Here is an 11,980-nt window from a genome sequence, read left to right as displayed (position 1 = left end):
GGGGTGGGCTGGGGGGAGCCCCCCCCCCCCCCAGTGCATAAATTTCATGCACTGAGCCTCTAGTCAGTAGATAAGTGGATAAAAAGGCTGTTGTACATTTACACAATGGAATACTAGTCAGCCTTAAAAAAAAAAATGAAGCAAATCTTATCCTTTTTTAATTATTTAAATCTTTATTGTTGAAAGTATCACAAATGTTCTAACCCCCCTCTCCCCGCAACCCACACACACAAGGCCTCACCACCCTATTGTCTGTGTTCATGGGTTATGCATAAATGCATGGGAGTTCTTTGGTTGATCTCTTCTCATCCACCCACCCACCCACAGTCTGTTCCATGTTTCCATGTCTCTGGATCTATTTTGTTCAGTAGATTTCACATATGATTGAGATCATGTGATACTTGTCTTTTCTCTGTCTGGCTTATTTCGTATAGCATAATACTCTCCAGGCCCCTCCATGCTGTCTCAAAGGATGGAAATCTTATCTTTAGGATAGCATGGGTGGATCTGGAGAATATTATGCTAAGTGAAATGAGCTAGTCATGGAAAGACAAATTCTGAATAATTTTAAAGCCCACATTTTTTTAACTAAATCAAGCCACCACTCAGGCAAGTCATTTCACCTCCCTAGGCCTCAATTTTAATTTCATTATCAGAAAAATATAGAAGGAATGAATCAGAAAATCTTTAAGTTCTCTTCTAACTAGAATAAGTAAGAAATTATATATCAGAAATTCTATAAACTTTACAAGCCCCATAAAGTTCAGTGAACCTTTTTTTATAACAAATAAATGTTAATACCAAGTATTCTAAAAACAAATGATGTAAGTCAAGATGTAAAGCTTAAATTATTTGCTTTCTGTCAGTTTCAATTTATGTGCAATGTGTTGTAGGATAGCTGCCCACTTTTTAAATGTATGGACTTCTTTCATTGTCATATATAAAACCATATATTGGTCTTAAGATATTTTAATTTAGGTTCATTTATTATAAAAGTCTGACTATAATATAATATTTAATAATATTAATGATATTTTACTCATTTAGATATTTTCAATTTAATCAGAAATATAAGTGGTCAATAAAAATATATATATTTTTTTTAAAAAACTTGTACATGAATGTTCATAGTAGCTTTATTTAAATATATATATAATCACTTTGATTTACTTTCAATTAATGTAGTTTATGCTATTTGACTTACTTTGAATTAATCTTTTTAAATAATTAAATTTTTAAATTATTTCTTGGTTTAGGAACTCAATATATATTAAAGTACAGATCAAAGCTAACTACATTATAGCATCAGAAATAATGGAGGGGAAACTTGCTTTTATGAAATGATACTTGGAAGTTTTTAATAACTAAGATAGGTCTTGTTTTGCTTATTCATGATGAAATAAGAGAATATGCTTAAGGCTGCTATTTCTAAGCACTTTCTCCACATGATATTTTGCAGGAATAGATAGTCTTTCCAATAAATGAAAAATTAAATTAGAAATGATTGTCACTATATTTCTACCCATTTTAACATCTTGAGTTCCTAGAGATGTATTGGGGTGCTACATAAGAATTTTAATTCGGTAAATGGCAACTTGTATATCTAGTAAAGATAGCTTGGGCTCAAACTTGCATGAGTAAAAAACAATTTAATAAAATTATCCCTCTTTTTATCTATATTTAATCAACAACCTTTTGGGGATATAAATTTAACAATAAATCAAAATTTCTAAATGTACATATTGCTCTCCAGGTTCCTATATCTTAACACGTCCTCATGTCCTCTTTGGTGTTCACTCAGTGTTTCCATCTGGGTAGAAGGACCACATCCATCCTGTAAGAACACCAGAAGCCCAGGAGTCACCTTCCACACATTCCTATCCCCTCCATCTCAAATCCAAAGCCTTACCAAAAGCTCTATCATTTTTTTCTTCTAAATATCTCTTAAATGTGTCCAGTTTCCTCTATCTTCCTATCATTGCCACTAAGAAGTTAGTTATTCTAGCCTTTATTCATGACGTTGAAGCCACCATTTTTCCTCCCACTATAGAGTCATTGCATGTATGTTAACTTTTCCTAGAAGCCCTTCACTCCTACTTTGTCTTGTTAAGCTAACTTACCCCATCGTAGCTCTCAATCATCTTAATTTGGGGAAGCCTTGCCTGACCTCCACGATTAGGCCAGGTCCTCCTATTACATACTGCCTTGTGCTAAGAAGCTTCTCTCAGCAGCTATCATGGTTTATTTATTCACTCATCTTGCTAACACATAATTATCAGCTATGTGAAGGCAAGGCCCCTGTCCTCAGGCAGTTTATATTCTAGGATGAGGAAAGAGGCCATCCCGCATGAGGACAGGTTGAAAGGAGACCCATGAAAGGAGACATGGTGGAGAATTGTTACACTTATTTGCGTGATTTGATGAACGCCTGTCTCCCACAGCAGACCATAAGTGCATAGACGTGGGACCATCCCTTACTTTGGTAATGCCCACAGGCTCGGTCCCTCCCTTTTTTACCCATTGCAACCACAAATAATCCTCCATAATTAGCAAAAGGTCACTTTAAATAGAAAAAAAATGGTTTGCTTATATTTTTATAGCTAAAATTGTTCATGGACCCCTCTCAAATAAAGGAAGAATTCAGAGCATTAATCATTAAAAGGGACACTGCATCAGGTCTTGAATGTGAGTAGAAAAACATGAACACTGATTTAAGTGTTCAGGGATAAACAAGATGACCATGTAAAGGAAGTCTTGTTTCCCCCTCATTTGTATGCCTTTGCACAATGACAGCTACAAGATACACAGAGACACACAGGGAGAAGCAGAGGCTGTTCTAACATTTAGAACATTCTCTCTGGATTTTCAAATGCCAAAAAAAAACCACACAGATTCTAAATCACATTAATTCTTTAAACTTTCCTCATTGAACACAGGGAAAAAAACCTACCTTTATGTGTACAATTTTGGATTTTTATTACGGCAAAGATTTAAGGGGTGGGAGGCTGACATTTTTAGACCAGTGCAAAACAAACTTTTGAAACTCTAAGGTAACAACTTCTAACTAATCAAAACGTCGGACTCTTTTCTCTGATCAACGACAGTCTCCTGCTTAGAGTCGTTTAATTAAGTGGAAGCATGCTCTGTATGCCAGTGGATTTTCAAGAAGCAAAGAAGCAGTGAAATGACAGCTCTGCTGTTTACATTGGGATACATGTAGGCAACTCCATTCCTCCTAATCTGGGCAGCATGAGCCTTTCCACCAAGATGAAAATTTTTGCATTAAGCTGGTTTAAATAGGAAATCTCCTAGCATAATTATGTACTCGCAGTTCCTTAAAGTCATGGCTCAGTTAATCATTTGCTTTTAGAATGTTTTCCTCAAAGAACAGGGATATTCTTAACGATATATTTTTAATTATCCAAAATATTCTCCCCTTTGCCTTTACACGTTTTTTCATATCATATGTCTCTGAAACTCAATAAAAGAAGAATTAAGTGAGTGACTTGCTTTGTATTTAACTTAAATAAGAAAAGCTCAGTAACAGAAAGATGTGTTTGCAGTTTTTTAATTCGTATGCAGGTCACCTCCTTTTCCAATGAGCAACTGTTTAATAATCGAGGGAATTCCAGGCTCCAAGCCATGGCTCTTTATTTTATGTAATAATGCATACAACCAAACACCAACCAATAAAACAAATGAATCTGAATATCCCCTCGGAGTTCATTGAATTTCCTTGATTGGGTATTAAACACAATCAGTATTCAGTCAAAGAACTGGCACACTTCTGGATATATCCCCATTTTAAAGAAACCCTATTGGACACACTATACTTTCCTTTCCACATAATTCTGCCTTAGTTACCCTTAAAAGCTGGACAGTAACTACAGGAAGAATTAAAGATGGTCTTAGGCATCACAACAGAATTACTGTTGTAACACAAAGACTCTCCATACTAGAGAAATGTGTTTGCATTTGTGGTTTTTCTGATGCCTTCAAATGAATGTTCCTACGTCACAACTACATCTGTTTGGATGCTTTTTCCCCCTTGGGTAAATGAACAAAGGCACATGTTCTTAGAACTTGCCTGATGGAAATTAACAGTCTACTTTTATCCCTGCCTTGTATAGCTTTGAATTGCTCTATTTGTTTATGCTTTCTTTCATGACTTAATAGAAATCTAAAACATATCACTAACTTGGTACCCTAAGAACACTCAGTTGGTAATTGGAAATAAAGGGTTAATCTCCTTCAGGGCCCTGAGAATGTTTACTTAAAATACGTTTTAAAGGAGGAGAGAGATTAAAGACATATGCCAGGATAGAAAGCTCCTGAAAGTTATGCCCCACTGATCAAGTATTTGCATTATTCACTGTATACATGAACTTACAGAATGTGATTGATTGAAGTACCTAGTGATGTTAAATTCAATTTATTCTTTTGGACTTATCTACAAAGTTTGATATATAAGACATAAATCTCTTCAGTTTCAATTTTTAATCATATTTCTGCATACACCTCAAAATCAGGGTGTCTCATATCATGCCAGTAGGCTAATGAATGGTAAAGCATACAAATGGCTAAGAGAGAATTCCCATCAAATGTCAACCGAGTCACATAAATGAACAAATCCTCACTTGTTCATAAGCTGTACACAGTCTGAGAACTAAAAGTGAACCAAGGGTTGCTCACAAGCCTGATTATGATAGCACAGTATTAAAATACAAACAGTAAAAAGTTACATGTACACATTTTTACAAAAAAAAGAAATGAAAACAAAGGGTACTTACACTTTTGTTCCGAGAAAGCAAATCAGAAGTATTTCTTTGCATGGTGGTGTCTTAAGTAACTCAAACAGGCAATGGTTGTTTCCAACGTCACTGCTCTCACTGCAACAATTATCCACTCAAAAGCCAACTGGCATTCTGAAGAGAAAGGCAAGGAAATGTTTAATCAAGTGTATGATTAACATGTGTGCTTCGAAATACTGTCTTAGAGTAGGACAGTAACTCTTAAATCATTCATCAGAACAGGCTAAAATGATGCTGTGTTTAAAGCAGTAAAAGTGAACCCAAGCAACAGTTCCAAAACAGCTTTTGTTAAATGTTAGAGATTTCAAGTACCATCTGTTTTCTATTAAATATTCAAGCCTACTCTAGTGGCTGAAAAAAAATAGGTATGGTAGCCACAACCTAAAGTTATATGTATGTAATGAAAACACAGACTGTATTGGGTATTTGATAATTCTTGCTGGTACAGCTAGGGACCCCTCAGATTTCCACCAATGGATGGAAGGTAGCTTTGTCCACTGCCGGAGGGCTCTTGTCTACATCTGAGAGCCCTCTGACCACTACATCATGGCCTCTTGGCTTATTAGCAATAACCCACAGTACAGTGAGCCATCCCAGTCGCCCTTAAGTAAATTTAGTGAGTTCTCTACCATTTTGATTCAAAGAGATTATAAGGAATGATTTGGAGGAAGTGCTTACCTAGTTAACAATAACTAATTTGCAATGAATATTCTAGAGCAGTTGCCACTTGAATGACAGACTAGCCTCATAACCTAACCTACACTTTACACTAGACACAAAGAAGGAAATTCTCTGTTTTGATTGGGAAGAAAAAGCAAATAGAATAACTATGGTGCTGTATTCATTCTGATATTCAGCTATATTTGAACATGACTTACAAATTCATAGGGTATATTTGCATGTGGGTTGAGATGCCTTTTAGGAAAGAAATCACTCTAAGGCAGTGGTCGGCAAAATACCACGTGCAAGCGCGCATGTACAGTGCGATTGAAACTTCGTGGCCCATGCGCAAAAGTCTATTTTGTGGAAGAGCCACACTTAAGGGGCCAAAGAGCCGCATGTGGCTCGCGAGCCGCAGTTTGCCAACCACTGCTCTAAGGGAACAGGGATGAGGCAAACATGCTTGACCAAAACTCTGATCTTGTAGATGTGGGCAGACTCTATAAGGGCAGACTGATTCTAACGACAGCATGTATTCTATCATTTTGGGTTTCTTCTAAGCATCTCAAAAGATTTGTGTCTGAGGTTTATGGAAATGAATAACAGTGATCAAGGTCTAAAGGAGTTTGTTTTGGTAAAATGGTTGAAAAATATCAAAGTACAGAGCAGTGTGAATTATATAATAATTCAAAAAATAAACAAAGTGAAGTGACTATATGTATTTTTAAAAGCATACACACCAAAAGGAGGGAGGACTCCATGGAACACAGCACCTCTGTGGGCCCCTGGAGGAAGCCTGCCCTCAACTGCGGGAGGACCCAATGGTTCCCCATGCCAGTGGGAAGGGACCTGCACTAAGCTCTTCAGCAATCAGCAGTGGCACACTCTCAAGGATCAAAGATTTGTTTGGAACAGGAAATCAGTCCTCAAGACTTACAAAAATAAAAGGGCGATATTTTTTTAACAAGGCCAGAGACCCCACAATAGCAAGGTAGAGCTAGAATTAGAGAAACAGAGTTTATTATTGCTAGGACTATGCCTAGACACCTAAGAGTATGCTTAGATGCAATGCCCTAAAGAGCAGTGAGGAACAAAGCTTTCTTCTGGGGTCAATGAAAATGCTTACCTGAAGTTAGAGAACAATGTGCACCGTGAATATGTGTTGCTAGGATACATATGGTTCTTGGAGTGCATATGGATTTTTAAGGGTATAGGGCTTACTCCTGGGACCCTAACTGACACATTATTCATCTGTAGAAAGAGCTGACCCACAAATACCAAGTTCTCAGCTAGTATACCTCCAGGAATTTAGTCACCTTAATGATTAGTTCCAATGCCAAGCATTTTATTAGCTCTCAGAAAATGTAAAATTGCATTACTCACCTAGATTAATTTAAGAAGTGGGCAGAAATAATATAAACTGTGAACTAACTAAATATTCTATACCTTGGGAGGAGGGGATAAAATCCCCTAAATGCTGTAGAAAGCTTACATACTATCAAAGAAAAACTCATTCAAAATATCTCATCACCCATTTAGTATTTAATGAGTACCCTTGGGGGCAACCATGGAAAGGCGGGTTAGAGATGCAATGGTTTTTAGTTAACAAATGAAATCAGACAAATTATGGATTTGACCTGAGGCTTTCCTAAATTAATCATATTTTTAACAAATTTATCTTGACATCATTTAAAGACCATCATTAATAGATAATTTCCTATAGGAATTTGTAACATAAAGAAATTGAAAAAGGCAAATGGATTTAATTGAAAAATGAGAGCTGATGGGGTGGCCCTTCTCAGCCTTTATAACTACCTAGGAGGTACCAGGGCCTCACTATAACAGTGTGGACCTTGGAACCAATAGGTTAGAACGACGGCTCTTTAATTGCATTCTGTGTAGCTTTAGGTAAGTTACTTAACCTCTCTGAGCTTTCTCCAGACCTGCAAAAGGGAGATGCTAATACTCATGCTGTTGCTTGCCGTGTTTAAATGAGTTTTAATGTGTATAAAGTTGTGTCATCACCATCCTTCATTACTATCTTTTTCTTCTGTCAAATGGCAAGCAACAACCACCACCCATTCTTATTGTTTCCTAAAAGTGCCAAACTCCCTCAAATAAGACAAACTTAGGCAGATGCACTTTCATAAGTGCCAAACTCCATCAAATAAAAAACGTAGGCAAATGTACTTTCATTTTTTAAAAATTTATTTATTGACTTGCAAGAGAGAAAGAGGAAGGGAGCGAGAAACTTCAATTGTTGTTGCATTAGGCATTCAGTTGATTCTTGTATGTGCCCTGAACTGGAGCTCGAACCCACAACCTTGGCGTGCTGGGCTGATGCTCTAACAGCAAATATACTCTCGACTACACAATAATGGACAATGTGTCCATTAGGATCCCAGGAGTAATAAGACACTACACTCATATTAGGGTCATTCCATTCATGGAGGGTTTAGTAAAGAGACTATTAAAGAAGATGTGAGTAGAGAAGTGGAACCCACCGAGGATGGTGCCGTTCTTGGACAGCTGATAATGCAGTTCTTACCACCCCCAAGCTGTAGGGACAGGAGAGGGATGGGCCACCAATACCTAAGAGCTGAGGGTCATAGAGGGTGGGAACTGCCTTGAAAATGGAGATCATTCTCTGGGACACATTCTGGGGGACTCTGAAAGGAAGGAGATGGACATGATCTCATTCTGCTGCCTCCTTCTGATCTCCTGCTGGGACTCCCCACCGCAAAAATGCAACAGAGCGTCAGCCTCCCAGGACAGAAAGCTTCCCAGGGTGGGGCAGGCGGGAGGGGACCTAGAAGAAGTGCCACACACATTTGACCTGATTTCTCTGGAGAGGACTGCACTTTCCTGCTATCTCAGTTCATCATAAGAAAAATATCTATTATTTATCCTTAATCCTCACAGTAGCCCTGTGAGGTAGATATCGTTACTCTATTACCCAATTGTGAAAAGGGGAAATCAGCTCCAACAAGTTAACTGAATTGCCCAGTAAATAGCAGAGCCAAGATTCAAACCCTATTTGTCTGGCTTCAAAGTCCATGTTTTTTCTACCCTGCCACAGTGCTTAGCTGCCAATATCACGAACCAGTGCATTTTAATTATCAACAAGTGGTAACCTCTGCAAATATCAGAGTTGTGCCTAAGCCAAGGAATGTTTGATTTAAAAGGTTTACTTTCCTCAGAGGCAAGGGAGGGGAGGGTGAGGGTAAGGGAGAGAGATCAACCAAAGGACTTTTGTGCATGCATATAAGCCTAACCAATGGGCACAGAAACCAGGGGGTAAGGCATGGAGGGGCTGTGAGGAGCAATGGGGGGGATAAGGACAGATATGTAATACCTTAATCAATAAAGAAAAATAAAAAAAATAAAACAATAAAAGGTTTTCTTTCAGGAAGGCAGTCCTACAAATTCCTCCCTCAGCAAAGAGGATGCTGTAAGGCCGCAGAAATGCATTCTTCCTCCAGGTGCACTATAAAGAAACCAGGTGAGAGAGCACTCACAAATGCAATTTCATTACTACAGGAATTTGCACATAAAAGTTAATTGGGGAGAAGTAGAGTCAGCTCCTGCAGAGGGAACACTTCAGAAATAAAAATGAACAGAGCCGGTGGGTGCAGAAACATTCTGAGAAGGAACCTGAGCTGGAGCACCTGAACAAATCTTGCTGCTTTGATGAAAGGATAAGGGAGTTAAGACAGGTTCTTTCCCAGAGATTAAGGATTTAGATAATGGAAAAAGCCCTGGACTGGGCATCAGAAGAAATAAGTTCTACTTTCATCCCAAGGTCACATGCACAAGCTGTATGGTATTAGAAAACTCTCTTCTTTTTCTTTCTCTGCCATTTGCTTGCTTCTCTGCAGCCTGGAGACCAGCCCACCTCACAGGGTTGTTATAAGGATTCATTAGATGATCTCTCAGAAAGTGAAGGGACAGCCTTCACAGGGCACCCTGGGGGAAAGACCATAGGAAACCTCTGCGGTCACCATTAGATCTGGATCAAGAAAGAGTCTTTTTTATTTCTTTATTGATTAAGTTATTACATATGTGTCCTTATCCCCACATTACCCCCCACTCCCCCTCACTCATGCCCTCACCTCCCTGGTGTCTGTGTCCATTGGTTAGGCCTATATGCATGCATATAAGTCCTTTGGTTGATCTCTCCCCCTGACCCCCACCCTCCACTATCTTCCCACTGAGGTTTAATGGTCTGGTTGATGTTTCTCTGTCTCTGGATCTGTTTTGTTCATCAGTCTATGTTGTTCATTATATTCCATAAATGAGTGAGACCATGTGATATTTATCTTTCTCTGACTGGCTTATTTTGCTTAGCATAATGCTCTCCAGTTCCATCCATGCTGTTGCAAATGGTAAGAACTCCTTTTTTATCGCAGTGTAGTATTCCATTGTGTAGATGTACCATTTTTTTAGTCCACTCATCTACTGAGGGGCACTTCGGCTGTTTCCAAATCTTAGCTATGGTGAATTGTGCTGTTATGAACATAGGGGTGCATATATCCTTTCCAATTGGTGTTTCTAGTTTCTTGGGATATATTCCTAGAAGTGGGAGAATATTATTGACTATATACCCATTTTATATATTGCTTATCAGCTTCATAATAACATAAGTCTCTGGAAAGGAATTTGATAATAAGTACAAAGCTATAATGGTGTAATACGTTTTATATAGTAATTCAGAAAGTAACCTGAAGTACAGAAAGTGCTTTATATTCAAAGGTCTTCTTAGCAATGCAACTTATAATAATGAAAATTTGGAAATATTTTAGATGTCCAATAAGTTAACTAAATAGCCTAGTAAATAGCAGAGCCAAGATTTAGCTAAGGAAATAGTTAACTAAAATATGAGAAACCTCATGATGTACTATGCATTTAAAAATAATATACTAGTATATATATTATAATATATTTTAATGATATGAAAAAATGCTTCTGCTATAATGTGAAAAATAAAATTAATGTGGTATGGATAATATTATCTTATAAAAATTATATATAGAGAAAAGACTGGAAATAAATATAGGAAAATATTAGTAGTTGTATTTAGATACAAGTATTATGAGGGGTTTTGTTCTTTCTTCCACATTCTTTGGCTTCTTAAATTCTCAGCATTTGGGAAAACAAAATACTCAAAAATCAGTAAAGGAAAGTAATTGAGTGAATATAAAACAAGTCATTACTATCTTTTTCTACTTGAGAGTATCCTTTAAGTGCTAAGCTTTTGTTGGTATGATTTTTCCAGGAGGTTGTTGCATTGTCCATTCAGTGTGAATGGAGTGTCCAACTTTGCTATTTCATACATAGTGTTTGGCTTTGCCTTTTGGGACTCTACTGAATGGTAGAAGGGCTTAGCTGGAAAATGATGGCCAAAAACTAAGTTCTCTCTTGCTAACCCTGCTATTCCATCCTCTTCTCCCACCGTAACCCCCTTAATGGTTACTAGCCAAATAAAATCTTCAGACTCTTCTTCACCTAAAAATTCAAACCGTTATTGAGGTCCCCTTTTGCTAGTTTCCAGAAAAGCAAAACACATAGAACTCAGAGCAACACAAATAATGAACTGAAACAGCAAACAAGAGATTTGAGTTGTGCAGGACAAACAGGAACTCAATCCATAAAATATTTTCATGTGCATTATAAATAGAGAAAAATGCAATGGAGAGGATATGGCTGTCACAATTTGCAACAGAAAAATTCATAAAATAAATTAATAATTTCTTTCTTTATCTAGGTTTACCTTCAATAAGCTTTGAACTATTCGAGCCTCTTCTCTATGTCTTCCTTAACATTGAATCAAAAATTACACCTCAGCTTCCTGTCTCACCCCACCTCACCTTTTCTTACCTCCTTGAGAGGATGAAGGAATTTCTCCTGTCTGAGAGGATGAAGTGTTTTTCTACCCATGTTCAGTCATGTCTTCTACTTACTATCTTCCTTCCCCCTATCTGTTCTATCTTTCTGGCTCCTTCCTCTCATACTCTCACTACTATCTCCATAATTTCTCCTCTTGTAAAAAAAATTATATTCTCTCCACTCCAAATATCATTCTCTCCATAATCAAGTTATTTGAAAGTATTGTCTATTGCTTTCTCCACCTCCTTACTCCTACCCTCTACCCGTCAATCCATTGCAACCTGGTTTTGCTCTTTCTACAACTTCTTTCTAAAAATCCTTGACCTTCATATTGCCAAATATAACAAACTCTTCACAAATTCTTTTAATAGAATTTACTATTATAATATTGGAAAATTTTTTTTCTAGAAACTCTCTCCTCCCTTGTCTTCTGTGATATCACTCTCTGCTGGTTCCGATTGCTTAACTTCTTTCTACTCTATGGGGGTCTTCTTGTGTTCTCTCCTTAAATGTGAATAAAGCCACTGCTCTTACTCTTCTTCTCAAACATGACTGCATACCAAAGTTACCTGGGGAATTCTATAAAAATCAGATTTCTGACCCTCCACTAATGAATCAGAATT

The 11,980-nt window shown here is 37.4% G+C and overlaps 1 protein-coding gene across 1 annotated transcript in view; it reads right to left on the bottom strand.

Annotated features, from left to right (window-relative positions):
* Positions 1-4,921, bottom strand: part of PDE4D (phosphodiesterase 4D) — a 1,003,569-nt gene extending 998,648 nt beyond the window's left edge. The window contains exon 1 of the mRNA XM_006762435.2: positions 4,791-4,921. Within this exon, the coding sequence (XP_006762498.1) occupies positions 4,791-4,832 (42 nt within the window). The 5' untranslated portion in view covers positions 4,833-4,921. The remainder of the gene's footprint in view (positions 1-4,790) is intronic.
* Positions 4,922-11,980: the final 7,059 nt, after the last annotated feature.

This window comes from Myotis davidii, unplaced genomic scaffold (assembly GCF_000327345.1).
Source record: "Myotis davidii unplaced genomic scaffold, ASM32734v1 scaffold135, whole genome shotgun sequence".
Taxonomy (NCBI): domain Eukaryota; kingdom Metazoa; phylum Chordata; class Mammalia; order Chiroptera; family Vespertilionidae; genus Myotis; species Myotis davidii.
Note: the sequence above shows the minus strand (reverse complement) of the source record. Positions and strands in the feature narration are given on the sequence as shown.